The sequence below is a fragment of the Tupaia chinensis genome, unplaced genomic scaffold (assembly GCF_000334495.1).
Source record: "Tupaia chinensis unplaced genomic scaffold, TupChi_1.0 Scaffold000047_1, whole genome shotgun sequence".
In the NCBI taxonomy this organism is placed as follows: domain Eukaryota; kingdom Metazoa; phylum Chordata; class Mammalia; order Scandentia; family Tupaiidae; genus Tupaia; species Tupaia belangeri.
Window position 1 is genome coordinate 711,621 of NW_006159505.1, and position 20,182 is coordinate 731,802.

Genomic DNA, 20,182 nt, shown 5'->3' on the forward strand with positions numbered 1-20,182 from the left:
TTTATGTAGAAGAGAATTATACTAATTTTATGTAGAAGAGAATTATGTAGAAGAGAAGATGATAAAGACAGTGTGGAAGACAAAACTCTAAGACGGGTCCCCAGATTCCCAACCCCTGGTGCACAGTCCATGTATAATCTATTCCCCTTGGGTGTGAACAGGACCTCGAATATGATGAATGTTACTCTTAAATACAGCAAAGGTGTAGTTAAGGTTGCAAATCAAGTGATTTTAAATTAAGAGAGGGAGATTATCCTGGGTTAACCTGACTTAGCAGATAAAACCCCTCAAAACAAGGAGTAGGCTAGGCTAGGCACTTCTGCAAGGATCATCTCTCCCTCTGACCTCAAATAAGCAATATGCCATGAGTTTCTAGAGCTACAAGGAAATGAGTCAGCCAAGGACCAGGTGAGTTTGGAAAAGGACCATGAGCTTCAGATGAGACCACAGCCCTTACCAACACCTTATAAGACCCAGAGATGGGCCCAGATAAGCCAAGCCAGACCTCCTGATGCAGGTAAACTGTAAAACAATGAATATATGTTGCTTTAATCCACTACATCTAGCAACAGAAAACTAACACAGGCACCATCTTCTTAAATCATTTACTAATGACTAGTTATAAATAAAGAAATTAAAACTCAGTACGCTTTTGTGTTGTTGTTGCTATTCAATTACTCATTTCATTGATGTCCACTTTGAGCTGGGTAGAGCCAAGGAGTAACAGGAAAAGAACCAGATTCAGTCCGTACCTGAAGGTTGGTCTGGGCAGGGATGGGCAAGACAGACACACAGACTTGGCATCTGATAGCAGGATACAGTCTCACATCAGGACACTCCAGACACAGATAACCATCAAAGTCTTCTTAAAGAAGACTTCACAGGGAACAGGGAAGCAAAGGGCGAGGCAGCCATCAGAACCTTCACCTCTTATACATTTGTAGGCAGTTAACTTTCAAAACCAATGAACTCAGTGTATGAGCAAAGGGCTGTAGCCTGAAGTGATATGAGCTTCCCTCCTGTCTCATCATATACCAGTGGGTAAGTCCTTCCCCCACTCTTAGCCTTTCTGCTGTATGGGCCCTTTCCTGGGATCCACCTCCATAGTTTACAAGGCTTCCCTGAGACAATGAACATAGACCAGGTGCTCTGCCCAGTGCCTGGCACCTCATCAGCACCCCTTCAATGCACATTATCATCTTAAGTGCTATCTATGGGTCACCTAGGTCTTGGTTCCAGCTCCAGTTAATCACAGCAATCTTGACATCTCAGGTCAGGGCTCAGTCCCAGTCCATCTCCAGGACTGGCAAAGCCTGGCATGCTGTCCTCTTAGTGGGCTGTGGGCATTTACTGCCCCACTAGTGGCATGTGGATGTTCCTTTCTCAGATATGCAGCCCTGAAGAAGAGACCTGATGCACTTGGGGCCAGCAGGAGCCAGTATTGTAGGCAAGACTCAGATCCCAGCCATGAGATCCTCCCCTTTTTTTCACTAGTACTAAGTTACTGTGGCCAGGGAACCACCTGCTTGGCAGGCCAGGACTCTAGGTTCTGATGTCTGCCTGCCCCAGAACCCTTAAGCTCCAGGAAGAAATAGGTGCAAAACAAAGATACTTCTCTGTTGGGGCGGGGTTGAGGCACACAACTTGGACCTCCTTGACATGAATCCCAGTGGCAAAGTCCTAATGTCAAAAATTACTCCTGAAGAGAGCGACAGCCAGAGCTGGTGCTTTCTCATCACTAGACCTGGACTCCGACCTGGCGCCAGAGTACAGTCGCTTTGAGTCAAAGATAAATGACTTGCAAGAACAAAAGATGAACAGCAGCATGAGTTCTGGGTCTGGTAGAAAACATGATCCAGGAAAGCAGCATACAGAAATAAGGACAATAGGGTGCTGAGCCAGTGACCCGGCAAGAAACTCACTATGCAAGGTCTGTGATCATCCTGGGCCCAATGAAGGACCGTATCAATGATGACTTGATCTCCAAGTTTCCACATAAATTTGGATTTTGTGTGCCACATACTACTCAGTCTTGGAGAGATAATGAGAACAAATGGAGAAGAACATTCAGGACAAAAAGTATATCGTGGCGGGCTAGTTCAACGATAGTCTCTATGGGACCAGCATCCAGTCAGCGTGGGCAGTTGCAGAAAGGGGCAGACATGGCATCTTAGATGTTTCCAGAAAAGCCGTCAAGAGACTGCAGCAAGCACAACTTTACTCCATTGCCATTTTCATCAAGCCCAAGTCAATTGATGCAGGTATGGAAATGAACCAACAGTAGACATATGAACAAGCAAATAAGATCTACGACAAAGCCATGAAACTGGAACAGGAGTTCAAGGAACACTTTAAAGCCACTGAACAGGGTGACTCACTGGAAAAGATTTACAACAAAATCAAACAGGTCATTGAGGACCTATCTGGGCACTACATTTGGGTCCCATTCCCTGAAACTCTGAAGAATCCCCTCCAACCATTCTCTTGTGAACAGAAGAAATCAAGTCCTTCTTCCCTCCTCCCTCTTCATTCCTGTCCCCACAGGGAAAAGACTACTGTTCTTGTCCCGTTTATTAGGTATGTAAAAAAAAAAAAAAAAAACTGAAAAAAAAGTTGCTCCTGAAAGTAGGTGGGGTTTCTAAGTACAACCCATGAGCAGGGCTGGGAAAGGAAACGAGGACTCCTGCAGTCAATCCTCACCACAGTCCGGATCGTGGAGCAGGTGGGGCAGCCAGAGGTGGGCAGAGGTCCTGGCAGTCATTCCTCAACTGGAGGGCAGCAGTGGGAACTGAGGAGGGCAGCCGTGGGAACCAGGACTACAGCTTCAAAACCCTTTGGTCACAAAGGCCACAAGGGCTAGAAGAGGTATTTGAATCAGGATTCAGCCCCACACTTGCATCTAATACAAATCCGCTTCTTGGAGTAGCTGGGGGGACGTGCCAGGACAAAGTTGGAGTCCATGCAAATGCTCTGCATGTCCACAGGTTCCGCTGCATACTATGAACAAAGGCGAGCTCCTCACCTGCCTGGATGTTTCTTGTGGCAACGAAAATGATGCAGGGCAGCCCCTCAGAGAGGTTGTCTATGAAGACATTGCAAAACTGCAGGCTGAGGGTCAACTTTGGTTGACCAAGTGGGAGATGTCATAGTAGGCAGGATAGAGGGAATACAACATTGTCTATGAGTCTGGGTGGCGTCTAAGGTATAGGTATACAAGACCAACTAGCGGGTCCTGGGCGGCGATGACAGTATAGGTACACAAGATCGACTAGCGAGTCCCAGGTGGCAACAACAGTATAGGTACACAAGACGGATTAGCGAGTCCTGGGTGGCGTCGACAGTATGGGTACACAAGACTGTCAAGCGAGTCCTGGGCAGCGTCTACGGTATAGGTATACAAGACCATCTAGTTGAGTCCCGGGCAGCGTCCACAGTATAGGTACACAAGATCATCTAGCGAGTCCAGGCGGCACCCACGATATGGGCATACAAGGCCGATCACTGAGTCCCGGGCGGCATCCACGGTACGGGTATACAAGGCCGACCACCGAGTCCTGGGTGGCGTCCGCCGTATAGGTATACAAGACCGTCTAGCAAGTTCCAGGCTGCGTCCACAGTATAGGTATACAAGACCGTCTAGCAAGTTCCAGGTGGTATCCACGGTATAAGTACAAAAGACCGTCTAGCGAGTCCGGGTGGCGTCCAAGGTATAGGTACACGAGACAGTCGAGCGAGTCCCGGGCGGCATCCAAAGTATAGGTACACAAGACCATCTAGCGAGTCTTAAGTGGTGTCCATGGTATAAGTATACGAGACCATCTAGTGAATCACGGGCGGCATCCATGGTATAGGTATACAAGACCGTCTATCGAGTCCCGGGCGGCATCCATGGTATTGGCATACAAGACGATCTAGCGAGTCCCAGGCAGCGTCCACAGTATGGGTATACAAGATCGTCCAGGGAGTCCTGGGCAGCGTCCACAGTGTGGGTATACAAGAGAGTCCAGCAAGTCCTGGGCGGCGTCCACGGTATGGGTATACAAGGCCGATCACTGAATCCCAGGCAGCATCCACGGTATGGGTATATAAGGCCGACCACCAAGTCCCGGGTGGCATCCACCGTATAGGTATACAAGACCCGTCTAGCAAGTCCCGGGCGGTGTCCACAGTATAGGTATACAAGACCGTCTAGTGAGTCATGGGCGGCGTCCACGATATAGGTATATAAGACCGTCTAGCGAGTCGCGGGCGATTTCCACTGTATAGGTATACAAGATTGTCTAGCGAATTACAGACGGCCTCCACGGTATAGGTATACAAGACCATAGCACGAGTCACAGGAGGCCGCCACGATATAGGTATACAAGACCAACTACCAAGTCCAAGGCAGCATCCACAGTATAGATACACAAGACAGTCTAGCAAGTCCCTGGTGGCATCCACGGTATAGGTATACAAGACCATCTAGCGAGTGGTGGGCGATTTCCACTGTATAGGTATACAAGATAGTCTAGTGAATTGCGGGCGGCCTCCATGGTATAGGTATACAAGACCATTCGCAGGAGGCCGCCACAGTATAGGTATACAAGACAGACTACCAAGTCCAAGGCAGCATCCACAGTATAGACACACAAGACAGTCTAGCGAGTCCCAGGCGGCGTCCATGGTATAGGCATACAAGACCATCTAGCGAGTTCCGAGCGGTGTCCACGGTATGGGTACATGAGACCGTCTAGCGAGTCCTGGGCGGCATCCATGGTATGGGTACAAAAGACCATCTAGCGAGCCCCAGGTGGCGTCCACGGTATGGGTACACAAGTCCATCTAGTGAGTGAGATACACAAGACAATCCAGCAAGTTGCAGGCAGCATCCACGCTATAGGCAAACAAGATCATCCCGCGAGTCACTGGCGGCGTCCACGGTATAGGTCTACAAGATCGTCTAGCGAGTCCCAGGAAGTGTCCCCAGTATAGGTATGCAAGACCATCTAGCGAGTCGCGGGAGGTGTCCACGGTATAGGTATACAAGACCAACCACCAAGTCCCGGGCGGCGTCTATGGTATAGGTATACAAGACCGTCTAGCGAGTCCCGGGCCACATCCACGGTATCGTACACAAGACTGTATAGCGAGTCCGGGCAGCATCCATGATATAGGTACACAAGAACATCTAGAGAGTCACAGACGGCATCTACGGTATAGGTATACAAGACAGTCTACGAATTGGGGGCGGCGACCATGGTATAGGTAAACAAGACTGTCTAGTGAGTCGCGGGCGGCTTCTACGGTATAGGTATATGAGACCATCTAGCGAGTCCCAGGCGGCATCCACGGTATAAGTACAAAAGACAGTCTAGCGAGTCACGGGCAGCCTCCACGGTATAGGTATACAAGACCATCTAGTGAGTTGCGGCCAGTGTCCACAGTATCGGTACACAAAACACTCTAGCGAGTCCCGGGTGGTGTCCACGGTATAGGTACACAAGAACATCTAGCAAGTTGCAGACGGCTTCCACGATATAGGTATACAAGACCATCTAGTGAGTCGCAGGCAGCCTCCACAGTATAGGTATAGAAGACCGTCTAGCAAGTCGTGGGTGGCATCCACGGTATAGGTATACAAGACTGTCTAGCAAGTCCCCGACGGCGTCCATGGGTATAGGTATACAAGACCGTCTAGTGAGTACACGGCGGTGTCCACGGTATAGGTATATGAGACCGACTACCGAGTCCCGGGCAGTGTCCACGGTATGGGTATGAGACCAACTACCAAGTGCCAGACAGAGTCCACGGTATGGGTATACAAGACCGTCTACCAAGTGCCAGGCAGCATCCACGGTATATGTGTATACAAGACCGTCTACCGAGTCCCAGGCAGCATCCACAGTATGGGTAAACAAAACTGACTACCGAGTCCCGGGCGGCGTCCACAGTGTAGATACACAAGATCATCTAGCGAGTCATTGGTGGCGTCCACGGTATAGGTATACAAGACAGCAAGTCCCGGGCAGTGTCCACGGTATAGCTATACAAGACAGTCTAGCGAGTCACGGGTGGGCTCCATGGTATAGGTATACAAGACCGTCTAGAGAGTCACGGGCACCGTCCACGGTATAGGTATACAAAACCGTCTAGGGAGTCCCCGGCAGCGTCCACAGTATAGATATATAAGACCGACTAGCGAGTCCCTGGCGGCGTCCACGGTATAGGTATACAAGACTGACCATTGAGTTCCGGGCGGGTCTACGGCATTCGTATACAAATCCGTCTAGTGATTCCCGGGTGGCATCCACGGTATAGGTACACAAGACCATCTAGCGTGTCCAGGTGGCGTTCACGATATAAGTACACAAGACAGTAGAGCAAGTCCCGGGCGGGGTCCACGGTATAGGTAAACAAGAATGTCTAGCAAGTCGCAGGCGGCATCCACGGTATAGGTACACGAGACCATCTAGCAAGTCCCAGGCGGCGTCCATAGCATAGGTATACGAGTCCGTCTAGTGAATCGCAGGCGGCGTCCACGGTATAGGTATACGAGACCATCTATGGAGTCCTGGGCAGCATCCACAGTATAGGTATACAAGAACGTCTAGCGAGTCCCAGGCGGCATCCACGTTTTAAGTACACAAGACAGTCTAGCGAGTTGCAGGCCGTGTCCACAGTATAGGTATACAAGACTGTCTAGCGAGTCGCAGGCAGTGTCCACGGTATAGGTATACAAGACCATCTAGAGACTCCCCGGCGGCCTCCATGGTATAGGTATACAAGACCATCTAGCGAGTCGCAGGCAGCCTCCACGGTATAGGTATACAAGACCGTCTATCAAGTCGGGGCGCCATCCACAGTATAGGTACACAAGACAGTCTAGCGACTCCCGGGCAGTGTCCACGGTATAGGTACACAAGAACGTCTAGCGAGTCGCGGGCGGTGTCTATGGTATAGGTATACAAGACCATATAGTGAGTTGTGGGCAGTCTCCACGGTATAGGTATACAAGACCATCTAGCGAGTCGCAGGGGCGTCTACGGTATAGGTACACAAGAACGTCTAGCGAGTCGCGGGCGGAGTCCACGGTATAGGTAAACAAGACCATCTAGTTAGTCACGGTAGGCCTCCACGGTATAGGTATACAAGACCATCTAGTGAGTCATGGGCAGTGTCCATGGTATAGACATACAGCGTCCACGGTATACATACACAAGACAGACTAGTGAGTCCAGGGCAGCGTCCACGGTACAGGTATACAAGACCGACTACCAAGTCCCGGGCAGCATCCACGGTATAGATATACAAGACAGACTAGCGAGTCCCGGGCGGCATCCACAGTATAGCTATATGAGACTGTCTAGCGTATTGCTGGCAGTGTCCACGGTATGGGTATACGAGACTGACTACCTAGTCCCGACGGCGTCCACGGTATGGGTATACAAGACCGTCTAGCGAGTCCCAGGCAGCATCCACGGTATAGGTATACAAGACTGACTACCGAGTCCCAGATGGCATCCACAGTATGCGTATACGAGACTGACTACCGAGTCCCAGGCGGCCTCCACGGTATGGGTATAGGAGTCCGTCTACCATGTGCCAGGCAGCGTCGACAATATGGGTATACAAGACTGTCTACCGAGTCACAGCTACGTCGATGGTGTGGGTATAGAAGACCAACTACCGAGTCCCAGGCAGCGTCCACAGTATGGGTACACAAGACCGACTACCAAGTCCCAAGCGGCGTCCACGATATAGATATACAAGACTGTCTAGCGAGTCACTGGCAGCATCCATGGCATAGGTATACAAGACCATCTAGCGAGTCCCAGGCGTCGTTCACAGTATCGGTATACATGACCGTCTAGCGAGTCACAGGTGGCCTCCACGGTATAGGTATACAAGACCATCTAGCGAGTCACAGATGCCGTCCATGGTATAGGTATACAAGACCGTCTAGCAAGTCATGGGCGGCCTCCACGGTATAGGTATAGAAGACCGTCTAGCGAGTTGCAGGCGGCGTCCATGGTATAGGTATACAAGACCATCTAGCGAGTCGCAGGCGATTTCCACTGTATAGGTATACAAGATCGTCTAGCGAATTGCGGGCAGCCTACAAGATATAGGTATACAAGACCGTCGAGCGCGTCACGGGAGGCCTCCACGGTATAGGTATACAAGACCGACTACCAAGTCTCAGGCAGCGTCCACAGTATAGATACACAAGACAGTCTAGCAAGACCGGGGCAGCATCCATGGTATAGGTATACAAGACCGTCTAGCGAGTCCCTGGTGGCGTCCACAGTATGGGTACATGAGACCATCTAGTGAGTCCCGAGTGGTGTCCACGGTAAGGGTACATGAGACCATCTAGTGAGTCCCTGGAGGCATCCACGGTATGGGTACACGAGTCCATCTAGCGAGTCATGCACGGCGTCCACGGTATAGATACACAAGACAATCCAGCGTGTCGCAGACAGCGTCCACGCTATAGGTAAACAAGATCATCCAGCAAGTCACTGGCAGCATCCATGGTATAGGTCTACAAGACCGTCCAGCGAGTTGCGGGCGGCATTCAAGGTATAGGTATACAAAACTGTCTAGTGAGTCGCGGGTGGCGTCCACAGTATAGGTATACAAGACCGACCACCGAGTCCCAGGCAGTGTCTACGGAATAGGTATACAAGACCGTCTAGCGAGTCCCGGGCCATATCCATGGTATAGGTACACAGACCATCTAGCGAGTCCGGGTGGCGTCCACGGTATAGGTACACAAGAACATCTAGTGAGTCGCGGGCGGCTTCTACGGTATAGGTATACAAGACGGTCTACAAATTGGGGGCAGCGACCACGGTATAGGTATAAAAGACCAACAACTGAGTCCCTGCTGGCATCTACAGTATAGATAAACAAGATCATCTAGCGAGTCCCAGGCAGCGTCCATGGTATCGGAACACAAGAACGTCTAGCGGGTCTGAGCATTGTCCACAGTATAGGTACAAAAGGCAGTCTAGCGAGTCCCAGGTGGTGTCCATGGTATAGGTATACAAGACCGTCTAGCAAGTCGTTGGCAGCCTCCACAGTATAAATATACAAGACCATCTAGCGAGTCGTGGGCAGCATCCACGGTATAGGTATACAAGACCATGTGGCGAGTCCCCGGCGGCATGTATGGTATAGGTATACGAGACCATCTATCGAGTCCCAGGCGGCCTCCATGGTATTGGTATACAAGACCGTCTAGCAAGTCACAGGCGGCCTCCACGGTATAGGTATACAAGACCGTCTAGCAAGTCGCGGGCGGCCTCTACGGTATATGTATACCAGACCATCTAGTGAGTACCCGGCAGCATCCATGGCATAGGAATACAAGACTGTCTAGCGAATCGCGGGCGGTGACCACGGTATAGGTATATGAGACTATCTAGCGAGTCGCGGGCGGCGTCCACGGTGTGGGTATAAAAGACTGACCACCAAGTCCTGGGCGGCGTCCACAGTATAAGTATACAAGACCGACTACCAAGTCCCGTCAGCATCCACAGTGTGGGTATACGAGACCGACTACCGAGTCACGGGCAGCATCCATGGTACGGGTATCTGAGACCGTCTACCGAGTGCCAGGCGGCATCCACGGTATGGGTATCAAGACTGTCTACCGAGTCCCGGCTATGTTCATGGTATGGTATAGAAGACTGACTACCAAGTCCCAGTCGGCGTCCACAGTATAGATACAGACGACCAACTACCGAGTCCCAGCGTCATCCACAGTATAGATACACAAGACAGTCTAGCGAGTCGTGTTCAGCATCCACACTATAGGTACACAAGACTGTCTAGTGAGTCACTGGCAGCGTTCACCATATAGGTATACAAGACTGTCTAGCGAGTTCCGGGTGGCATCCACAGTATAGGTACACAAGACCGTCTAACAAGCCACAGGCGGCCTCCACAGTATAAGTAAACGAGACCATATAGTGAGTTGCGGGCGGCGTGCACCGTATAGGTATACAAGACCGTCTAGCGAGTCGTGGGCGGTCTCCACAATATAAGTATACAAGACCATCCAGCGAGTTGCGGGCGGCGTGCATGTTATAGGTATACAAGACCGTCTAGCGAGACACCGGCAGCTTCCACGTTATAGGAATATGAGACCATCTAATGAGTCCCTGGCGGCGCTACAGTATTGTTATACGAGACCGTCTAGCGAGTCCTGGGCAGCGTCCACAGTATAAGTACACAAGACAGTCTAGCGAGTCGTGAGCAGCGTCCACGGCATAGATATACATGACCATCTAGTGAGTCTTGGGCGGCCTCCATGGTATAGGTATACAAGAACATCTAGCAAGTCGCAGGTGGCATCCACAGAATAGGTATACAAGACAGTCTAGTGACTCCCTAGCAGTGTCCACAGTATAGGTACACAAGAACGTCTAGCAAGTTGCAAGCGGTATCCATGGTATAGGTATACAAGACCATCCAGCGAGTTGCGGGCGGCGTCCACGGTATAGGCATACAAGACCGTCTAGCGAGTCCCTGGCAGCATCCATGGTATAGGTATACAAGACGGTCTAGCGAGTCCCCGGTGGCGTCCTATGTATAGGTATACAAGACCATCTAGCGAGTCCAGGGCAGCCCCCACAGTATTGGTATACGAGACCATCTATCGAGTCCCAGACGGCCTACACAGTATTGGTATATGAGACCGTCTAGCAAGTCGTGGGCAGCCTCCACGGTATAGGTATACGAGACCGTCGAGCAAGTCATGGGCGGCGCCCACAGTATAGGTATATGAGAACATCTAGCAAGTCACAGGCAGCATCCCCGTTATAGGTATACAAGACAAACTACCAAGTCCTGGGCGGCGTTCACTGTATACGTACACGAGACCGACTGCCAAGTTGCGGGCGGCATCCACAGTATAGGTACACGAGACCATCTATCGAGTCCCCAGTGGTGTCCGTCTAGGTATACAAGACCGTCTAGCAAGTCTCCGGCGGCATCCACGGTATGGGTATAAGAGACCATCAAGCGAGTCCTGGGTGGTGTACACAGTATAGGTATATGAGAACGTCCAGCGAGTCACAGGCGGTGTCCACAGTATAGGTATATAAGACCATCTAGCGAGTCCCCAGCAGCATCCAGGGTATAGGTACACAAGACCATCTAGCGAGTCCCCAGCAGCGTACACGTAATAGGTATACAAGACCAACCACCGAGTGTCAGGTGGCGTCCATGTTATAGGTATACAAGACCATCTAGCGTGTCCCCGGTGGGGTCAACGATACAGGTATACATGACCGTCTAGCAAGTCCCAGGTGACCTCCACTGTATTGGTATACAAGACCATCAAGCGAGTCACAGGCGGCTTCCATGGTGTAGGTATACAAGACTGTCTAGCAAGTCGTGGGCAGCATCCATGGTATAGGTATACAAGACCATCTAGGGAGTCCCCGGCGGCATCCACGGAATAGGTTTACATGACTGTCTAGCGAGTTGCAGGCAGCGTCCACAGTATAGGTATATGAGAACATCTAGTGAGTCGTGGGGGCATCCACGGTACAGGTATACAAGACCGTCTAGCAAGTCCGCGGCGGCATCCCTGTTATAGGTATACGAGACTAACTACCAAGTCCCGGGTGGCGTTCACTGTCTGAGACTGACTACCGAGTCGCAGGCAGCGTCCATGGTACAGGTATATGACCGTCTTTGAGTCCCCGGCGGCATCCACGGTATAGGCATACAAGACCATCTAGCAAGGCCCCGGCGGCATCCACAGTATAGGTATAAGAGATCATCTAGTGAGTCCTGGGTGGTGTACACAGTATAGGTATATGAGAACGTCCAGAGAGTCACAGGCGGCGTCCACGGTATAGGTGTACAAGACCGTCTATCGAGTCCCCGGCAGTGTCCCCGGTATAGGTTTATGAGACCAACTACCGAGTCCCGGACAGCGCTCACTGTATAGGTATACGAGACCGACTACCGAGTCACAGGCGGCGTCCATGGTATAGGTATACGAGACCGACTACTGAGTCGCAGGCAGTGTCCACGGTATAGGTATAGAAAACTGTCTAGCGTGTCTCAGGAGTCCACCATGGAATAGATATATAAGATCGTCTAGCGAGTCCAGGCAGCGTCCATGATATAGGTACAGAAGACAGTCTAGTGAGTCCCAGGTGGCGTCCTCAGTATAGGTACATGAGAACATCTAGTGAGTTGCTCGCGGCATCCACAGTATAGGTATATAAGACCGTCTAGCAAGTCACAGGCAGCATCCACGGTATAGGTATACAAGACAGTCTAGCGAGTCTCCAGCAGCGTCCACAGTATAGGTATACAAGACCACCAAGCAAATCACGGGCAGCATTCACAGTATAGGTATATGAGAACATCTAGTGAGTCACGGGCGATGTCCGTGGTATAGGTATACGAGACCGTCTAGCGAGTCCTCGGCAGCATCCCCATTATAGGTATACGAGATTGACTACCAAGTCCCAGGTGGCGTTCACTGTATAGGTACACAAGACCGACTACCGAGTCGCGGGCGGCATCCACAGTATAGGTATACGAGACCATCTATCGAGTCCCCAGTGGCGTCTACGGTATAGGTATACGAGACCATCTAGCGAGTCTCTGGCAGCATCCACGGTATAGGTATAAGAGACCATCTAGCGAGTCCTGGGTGGTGTACATGGTAAAGGAATATGAGAACATCCAGCGAGTTGCAGGCGGCGTCCACGGTATAGGTGTACGAGACCGTCTATAGAGTCCCCGGTATAGGTATACAAGACCATCTAGCGAGTCCTGGGCGGCATCCACTGTATACGTATACAAGACCGTCTAGTGAGTCCCGGGCGATGTCCACTGTATAGGTATATGAGACCAACTACTGAGTCGCAGGCGGCGTCCACAGTATAGGTATATGAGACCGTCTATTGAGTCCCCAGCAGCGTCCACGGTATAGGTATACAAGACCATCTAGCAAGTTGCTGGCAGCCTCCATGGTATAGGTATACAAGACCGTCTAGCGAGTTGCGGGCGGCATCCACTGTATACGTATACAAGACCGTTTAGCGAGTCTCAGGCGGCATCCACAATATAGGTAAATGAGACCGTCTAGTGAGTCTCCGGCGGCATCCATGGTATAGGTATACAAGACCATCTAGCAAGTTGCTGGCAGCCTCCATGGTATAGGTATACAAGACCGTCTAGCGAGTTGCGGGCGGCATCCACGTTATTGGTATACAAGACCGTTTAATGAGTCCCCAGCGGCGTCCACGGTATAGGTAAACAAGACCGTCTAGCAAGTCCTCGGCGGCGTCCCCATTATAGGTATACGAGACCGACTACCAAGTACCAGGTGGCGTTCACTGTATAGGTACATGAGACCGACTACTGAGTCGCGGGGGGCGTCCACGGTATAGGTATACGAGACCATTTATCAAGTCCCCGGCAGCGTCCATGGTATAGGTATACAAGACTGACTACCGAGTCGCAGGTGGCGTCCACGGTATAGGTGTACGAGACCATCTATCGAATCTCCGGCGACATCCACGATATAGGTATACAAGATCGTCTAGCGAGTCTCTGGCGGCGTCCATGGTATAGGTATACAAGACCGTCTAGCGAGTCGCTGGCAGCCTCCGCGGGATAGGTATACAAGACCGTCTAGCGAGTCGCGGGCGGCATCCACATTATTGGTATACAAGACCGTTTAATGAGTCCCCGGTGGCGTCCACGGTATAGGTAAACAAGACCGTCTAGCGAGTCCTCAGCGGTGTCCCCATTATAGGTATACGAGACCGACTACCAAGTCTCGGGTGGCGTTCACTGTATAGGTACACGAGACCGACTACCGAGTCGCGGGCGGCATCCACAGTATAGGTATACGAGACCATCTATCGAGTCCCCGGCGGCATCCACGATATAGGTATACGAGACTGTCTAGCAAGTCTCCGGCGGCGTCCACGGTATAGGTATACAAGACCGTCTAGTGAGTCACAGGCGGCGTCCATGTTATTGGTATACAAGACCGTTTAATGAGTCCCCGGCAGCGTCCACAGTATAGGTAAACAAGACTGTCTAGCGAGTCGCGGGCGGCAGCCACAGTATAGGTATATAAAAATGTCTAGTGAGTCATGGGCAGCATCCATGATATAGGTATACGAAACAGACTACCGAGTCATGGGCAGCGTCCACAGTATAGGTATATGAGAATTCCAGCGAGTCACAGGCGGCATCCACGGTATAGGTGTACAAGACCGTCTATCGAGTCCCCAGTGGTGTCCCCAGTATAGGTATATGAGGCCAACTACCGAGTCCCAGGTGGCGTTCACTGTATAAGTATATGAGACCGACTACCGATTCACAGGCAGCATCCACGGTATAGGTATATGAGATCGTCTATTGAGTCCCCGGCAGCGTCCACGATATAGGCATTTGAAATCGTATAGTGAGTCCCGGGCAGCGTCCACGATATAGGTATACAAGACCGTCTAGCAAGTCTCAGACACCATCCAGAGTATAGGTATACAAGACCATTTAGCGAGTCACGAGCGACGTCCATGGTATAGGTATATGAGACTGTCTAGCAAGTCTCTGGTGGCATCCACAGTATAGGTACACAAGACCATCTAGCGAGTCGCTGGCGGCCTCCGCAGTATAGGTATACAAGACCATCTTGCGAGTCGCAGGTGGCATCCACAGTATAGGTATACGAGATCATCTATTGAGTCACCGGCGGCGTCCACGGTATAGGCATTCGAAATCGTCTAGCGAGTCCCGGGCAGCACCCACTGTATAGGTATACGAGACTGTCTAGCGAGTCACGGGCAGCGTCCACGGTATAGGTATACGAGACAGTCTAGCAAGTCTCGGGCGGCGTCCACAGTATAGGTATACGAGACTGCCTATCAAGTCTGGGCAGCATCCACAGTAGGTAAACATGATCCTCTACGAGTCCAGGTTGAACAGGTAGGCGGCACTCTGGTGGTCACAGACCTGGCCAGGCCACTCTGCTTCCTCTAAGGTAATGATCTCTCTCACAAACTCCATGATGAAGCTGTTCTTTTTGTTTGTTTTTTGGAGAGGTTTTCACTACAGGGGACGTGTTCTCACCAAAGAGACAGAGAGACAGAAAGCTAGAAATCATCCCCCGGGGGAACAGTCATGCCGCAATCCGTTCTCTATTGTCCTCTTTGGATCTTGGGCACACGCACATACTCCTGGCATGAGTTTATGCCACCAGGTCCCGGATTCAGATCATAGTCGACTACATAGGAGTCCAGCAACATAACCATCACGCCATCTATTGGTCCTGAAGCTGTTCTTATGGATCTTCTCCCTCCAGGGTGCAGACACCCAGTCGTGCCCATCATCTGTGTGGAAGACGCACAGTGTGCGATCATAGCATGTGCCCTTCTTTACCACACAACTGGGGCAGCCCAGCCTGCAGCCACACCTGGCCTTTGTTATTGTAGGCAAACTTGTGCAGTGACGCCCCTGGGCAGTAGCCTCCAATGGGGGCCCACAGAGTCAGGGCACTCATAGCCCACAGCCAACTGATTGAGGGTGATCCCCTCACCAACACATTACTTACTGATGTACATGAAGGCCCATGGGGGGTCATACAGGTCCACCTCATTCTCCACAGTGAGATGGCCCAGATGGCTGCATTTGGCTTTGCTCCCAATGCCGAAGAGCCTGCCTTTGCTTGGCCTTCTGCACCAGGTAGTTGGTCAACCTTGGGTGCAGGTGCCAGGATGGCTTTGACTGGTGGTACCGCCAAATCAGCTACCTTTCTAAGTCCTCAGGGAATTGTCTGAGAATGTGCACATGATTGAGATTCTGCAATGGTTCCCAGGCTCTCTGAGTCTGGATATCAATGCCAATTTACCAAGTAATATTCCTATTTGCGGGTCTTCATGTAATTGCACAGGTACTCAACATTGAAGTCATAGAGGTTCCTCTTAGAGATACCAAGGGCATGGCAGGAGAGCTTGGCCAGGCAGCACAGGTCCTGCTGATTCCAGGAAGTGCAATACACACTGCAGTCTTTTAAATTTTCTGCCATCTTTCCCCACGGCTAATGACACTCAGGCCTAGCCAGCCTCCTATGACTGGTTTAACAAATGACAGCAAATCTGGTACTTTAAAATAATAAAACTTTATTGTTTTTTTGGAGAATAGAAGCCCAAAATCAACATATTGAGAAAGCCATGCCTCTTCCAAGTTACAAACTTGGTCAGAGGCACCAACGGAGAGTCTATTGCCATTTCTAGCAATAGTGGCCATCGCCATTCCTAGACTTGTGTTTATATCATCAAATCTTACCTCTATGGTCGTATTACTAGTTCTTCTTGGTCTTTTGCAAGAGAGCTGTCAATGGATTTACGGCCTACCTGGATAATCCAGGCTGATCTCTTCATCTCAAGATCCTTAATTCCATCTGCAAAGACCCTTTATGGGGATTAGGATGTGAATCTATCCTTTGTGGGATTATCATTCAGCCAAGTATAGGTACTCATGGGCAAAAAAAAAAAAAAAAATCCATATACTTACTCCTTTGCTTACTGGAGAGCCCTCATAGGTTTCATATGGACCGTACTCTTTGGCCAGGTCACAACTGGCTTCCAAGGCTCCATAATAAATAGTTTCAAAGATTTGCTTATTCAGTAACTGGGCCTCTGGACTCTCAAAAGGATATCTCATCAAGATAAAAGCGTCGGCCAGACCTTGAACCCCAATTCCAATGGGGCGATGGCGTTTATTTGATAAGTATGCCTTCATGCCAAGTTTTAGAAAAGAAAAAGAGAAAACATTATTGAACAGAAAGAACATTCTGCACTAAATAAAACACATGATCTTTTTAATCTCAGTTTTCTCACACCATTCCAATGACAATCATTTAAATGATGACTTACCGACCAAGATAAACTTCCTGTATCTTGGCTTAATTACCATTAAGCAGAGAAATCTATACATACCTCTGGAATAGGGTAGTAGTTTATATCAATAATTTTATTCAAGTTTCGGACAATGACTTTAGTGACTTCAGCCAGTTTCTTAAAGTCGTACGTGTGTTCTGATGTGACATACATATTCAGGGCCAGGGAAGCCAAGTTACAAACTGCAACCTGGATGCAAAGAAAAAATCATCAAGAATTACAAAATTTTAGTTTTTTTTACCCCATATCAAATACCACCAGGAAAGCCTCTAACACTCTCAAACACTGAAATTTAAAATTTTTATCTTCTCTCCCTTTCCATCATTTGTCAGACCATTTCCAAATCTCATTAACTCTTTCTCTATAACAGTCACATGTGAATTGTAACATGCACTAGGGAAATAGGTAAGAAAGAGAGATTCCTCCATTCCACAGTTCAGAGCTCTATTACCAGACATACATCACACAGTATTATAATTGTTTATGTATATCTGTCTCAGTTTTGAGCAGATGATCACCATCTAATGTGGTGGCTACTGAGTACAAATACCTACTTAATTAAAATTAAGCACAATTTTAAAATCAGTTTATCCACCGTACTAGTCATATTTCACGTGCTTGATAGTTATAAGCTATAGAACATTTCCATCACTTGAGAAAGCTCTTCCAAAATATGCATGTTTACCTCACCATCACTGATATTCTAACAAACCCTCAGCAACAGAGAATCCAAATTTGTGGGTCTCCAGGAAAGTTCTTCAGGTGATTTTCTCACTACATTATTCTAGATAGTGAGTATCTTTAGGCAGGGGTCATATCTTATTTACCCTCATATTTTTTAGCCCTAGCACACATTATATTTAGCACTAGCACATAATGTTTAATAATGTTGAATGCATACATCTTTTCAATTCTGCTTATAACTATCCCAGCCCAAAGTTTTAACTTCTCTCATCTCAACCTCTAAAATAGTTTCCTAACTGAACTCCTTGATGCCCTTCACATTTAGTACATTCTACACATGTTGCCAAATGCCCACTTTTAAAAAGCCCTGCAGCCGGCTCCTAGCAACCTGCCTGACAACAGTCTCCCAGCTGCTGTCCAACCATCCCACCCTGCTCCTCCTTTCCAATCCTGCACTGCACTGGGCTGGGCCGAGAGAAGGACCCAAGGGGACCCAATGTGTCCCTACAGCAGCTGCAAGAGGACTAAGATCATGGCAGCTGGAGAGCCAGAACAACCTCTGTCCTTCCCAGATATGGTCTACCATGCCTATATAAAGGACACTGAGCATCAAAAGTAATGCTTTTTGCACTGATTCCTCTTCTCTTAGACGAAGCACTCTCCAGTTGGTCGAGAATCACTTGGCTATTCACGAATGAAATCCCTTCGGCCAGAACTGCAGTAGACTGCTCAGTTCCAGTAAGCATGAGTGCCAACACCAAATAATGAAGAGAGAATGAAAAAGGATTAGCTTGATGTAATAAAGAGTTCAAATTAACTAAAACTGAAGTGTAGGCCAATTCTAAAAATAAATCCAAGTCATTATTTAATGACCTACAAAAGCCCTCAGGGGAACCACGAGACAAGGATGTGCTAATAGAAGTGAATGGATTTCCATCCTTTGCAAAGTCACTAGTACCTTCTTCAGAGATACTGCACCTCAGTCTAAGTGTAATAAAATGCTCATGAACAGTGCTGAGAACAGTTCGTCTCTGTACAATGTGGTTTACGGAGCATCCAGGCCCAGGAGACTGTGCTCTGGAACCGTGTATAGCAGAAGGCCCCGTACCACAATCCCAAACTCCCACTGGTTTCAGTTAGGCATTTCAAAATGGGGATCTTTTGGATAAACATTCTGCACTCTTTTCTAACAAACAGTTGCCATAAACTCCACGCACTTTAAAAACTGAAGCAAAATCTTTCCTGTCACAGAATCACTATTACACACCTGCCAAAATAGAAAAAAAGGATTTTACAGATCAACAGATGGAAGCTGAAACTTAGACCAAATTAAGCAGCTTTAAATCTGATTTTGGAACAGCTGAGATTAAGAACTTAACAGATTCAGAAGTGAATGGAAAGCAGGTGTCTACTTGCATGACATAAGATACCAAAGAAGAAATCGCACCTTTACCTTTAGAAGGATTTAACATGGGATGAGCTTAAAGAAGGTACTCTTCAGCTTTCTTCACCAAGGACAGTATGTCATTCTTCCCTACAGTCTCCATCAGGGAGTAAAATCTACTCTGATGAAGAACTATTATATCTGAGTTTTGCTGAAGATATAATAGATGAAATGTTGGAAGCTTGACTTATTTTCAAACAGGTTTTTAGAATGACTGTTTGAGTGACACATAAAATAAAATAAACATCATTTGGAGAAGGGAAAAATGCACCACTTGCTGCATGTCCTGAAGGTAGACTTAGGCTGCACTTCTGAGGAAAACTCAGTAAAGCTAAGAGATGCTCGTAGGCTGAATTTCCTGGATTTTGAAGAGACTGGGAATTCAGAACAAAATGAAGTTAAAAATAACCATGAAGTAAGAATTCAATAGGAATGTCAAGAATACTGAAAGACTTTGGATATGTTATCGTCTGCACCAAAGCATGAGAACAAAATAATCTCTTCATCAAATGAATTTTTCATGCCCATCTACAAGTCAAAACACTCAGGTGAGGTTAGAATTTAACAGGTGAACGATGAAATAAAGTTTGAACCATCAACTTGGGATGAAAATAATCCAAGAACTTCAGACAGTGTAATAGACTAGGAAACCTCTGTGAATGTCATTGAAGGTGGCAATGACACTGAAAAGGTTGACACTTCAAATGCATTATGTTGTCACCGAATCTGTTCAGTTGTCCAATGTCAAGTGGCAATAATCATGACTTGGAATTATCAGCTCTTAAAATCATGGACATGAGCATTATGGACTGCCCTTTGGATGTTTGATCTTCACTAATAAATACCCCAAATGGTCAGTAACTCGAGGGGAAAAAAAAAAAAAAAAAAAAACAGCCTGCACCACATATGTCTGATGAGTGCTAGGGAGAAAAACAGGTCAGGAAAAATAGACAATACTGGGGATAAGGATGGAAGGGATTCTATTTTTAAATAGAGTTAAGAAAGACCTCACTGAGAACATGGCCTAGGAACAAAGAACTGAAGGGGTTAGAAAGCCAGCCATGTGGCTTTTAGGGGTAGGGGAAGGGGGAAAATGATTTTATCATTCTTGATACAGAGCAAA

At 48.6% G+C, this 20,182-nt stretch overlaps 1 protein-coding gene and 3 pseudogenes across 1 annotated transcript in view; 2 read left to right on the plus strand and 2 right to left on the minus strand.

Annotated features, from left to right (window-relative positions):
• Positions 1-20,182, minus strand: part of RRM1 (ribonucleotide reductase catalytic subunit M1) — a 59,458-nt gene that overhangs the window by 10,641 nt on the left and 28,635 nt on the right. The window contains exons 14-15 of the mRNA XM_014590344.2: positions 16,971-17,120; positions 16,546-16,767 (exon numbers count right to left, since the gene is read on the minus strand). Of these exons, the coding sequence (XP_014445830.1) occupies positions 16,546-16,767; positions 16,971-17,120 (372 nt within the window). The remainder of the gene's footprint in view (positions 1-16,545; positions 16,768-16,970; positions 17,121-20,182) is intronic.
• LOC102496892 (disks large homolog 3 pseudogene) lies at positions 690-2,792 on the plus strand (annotated as a pseudogene).
• Positions 2,790-16,057, minus strand: LOC102497732 (histone-lysine N-methyltransferase SUV39H1-like; annotated as a pseudogene).
• Positions 17,605-19,887, plus strand: LOC106735455 (spermatogenesis-associated protein 7 pseudogene; annotated as a pseudogene).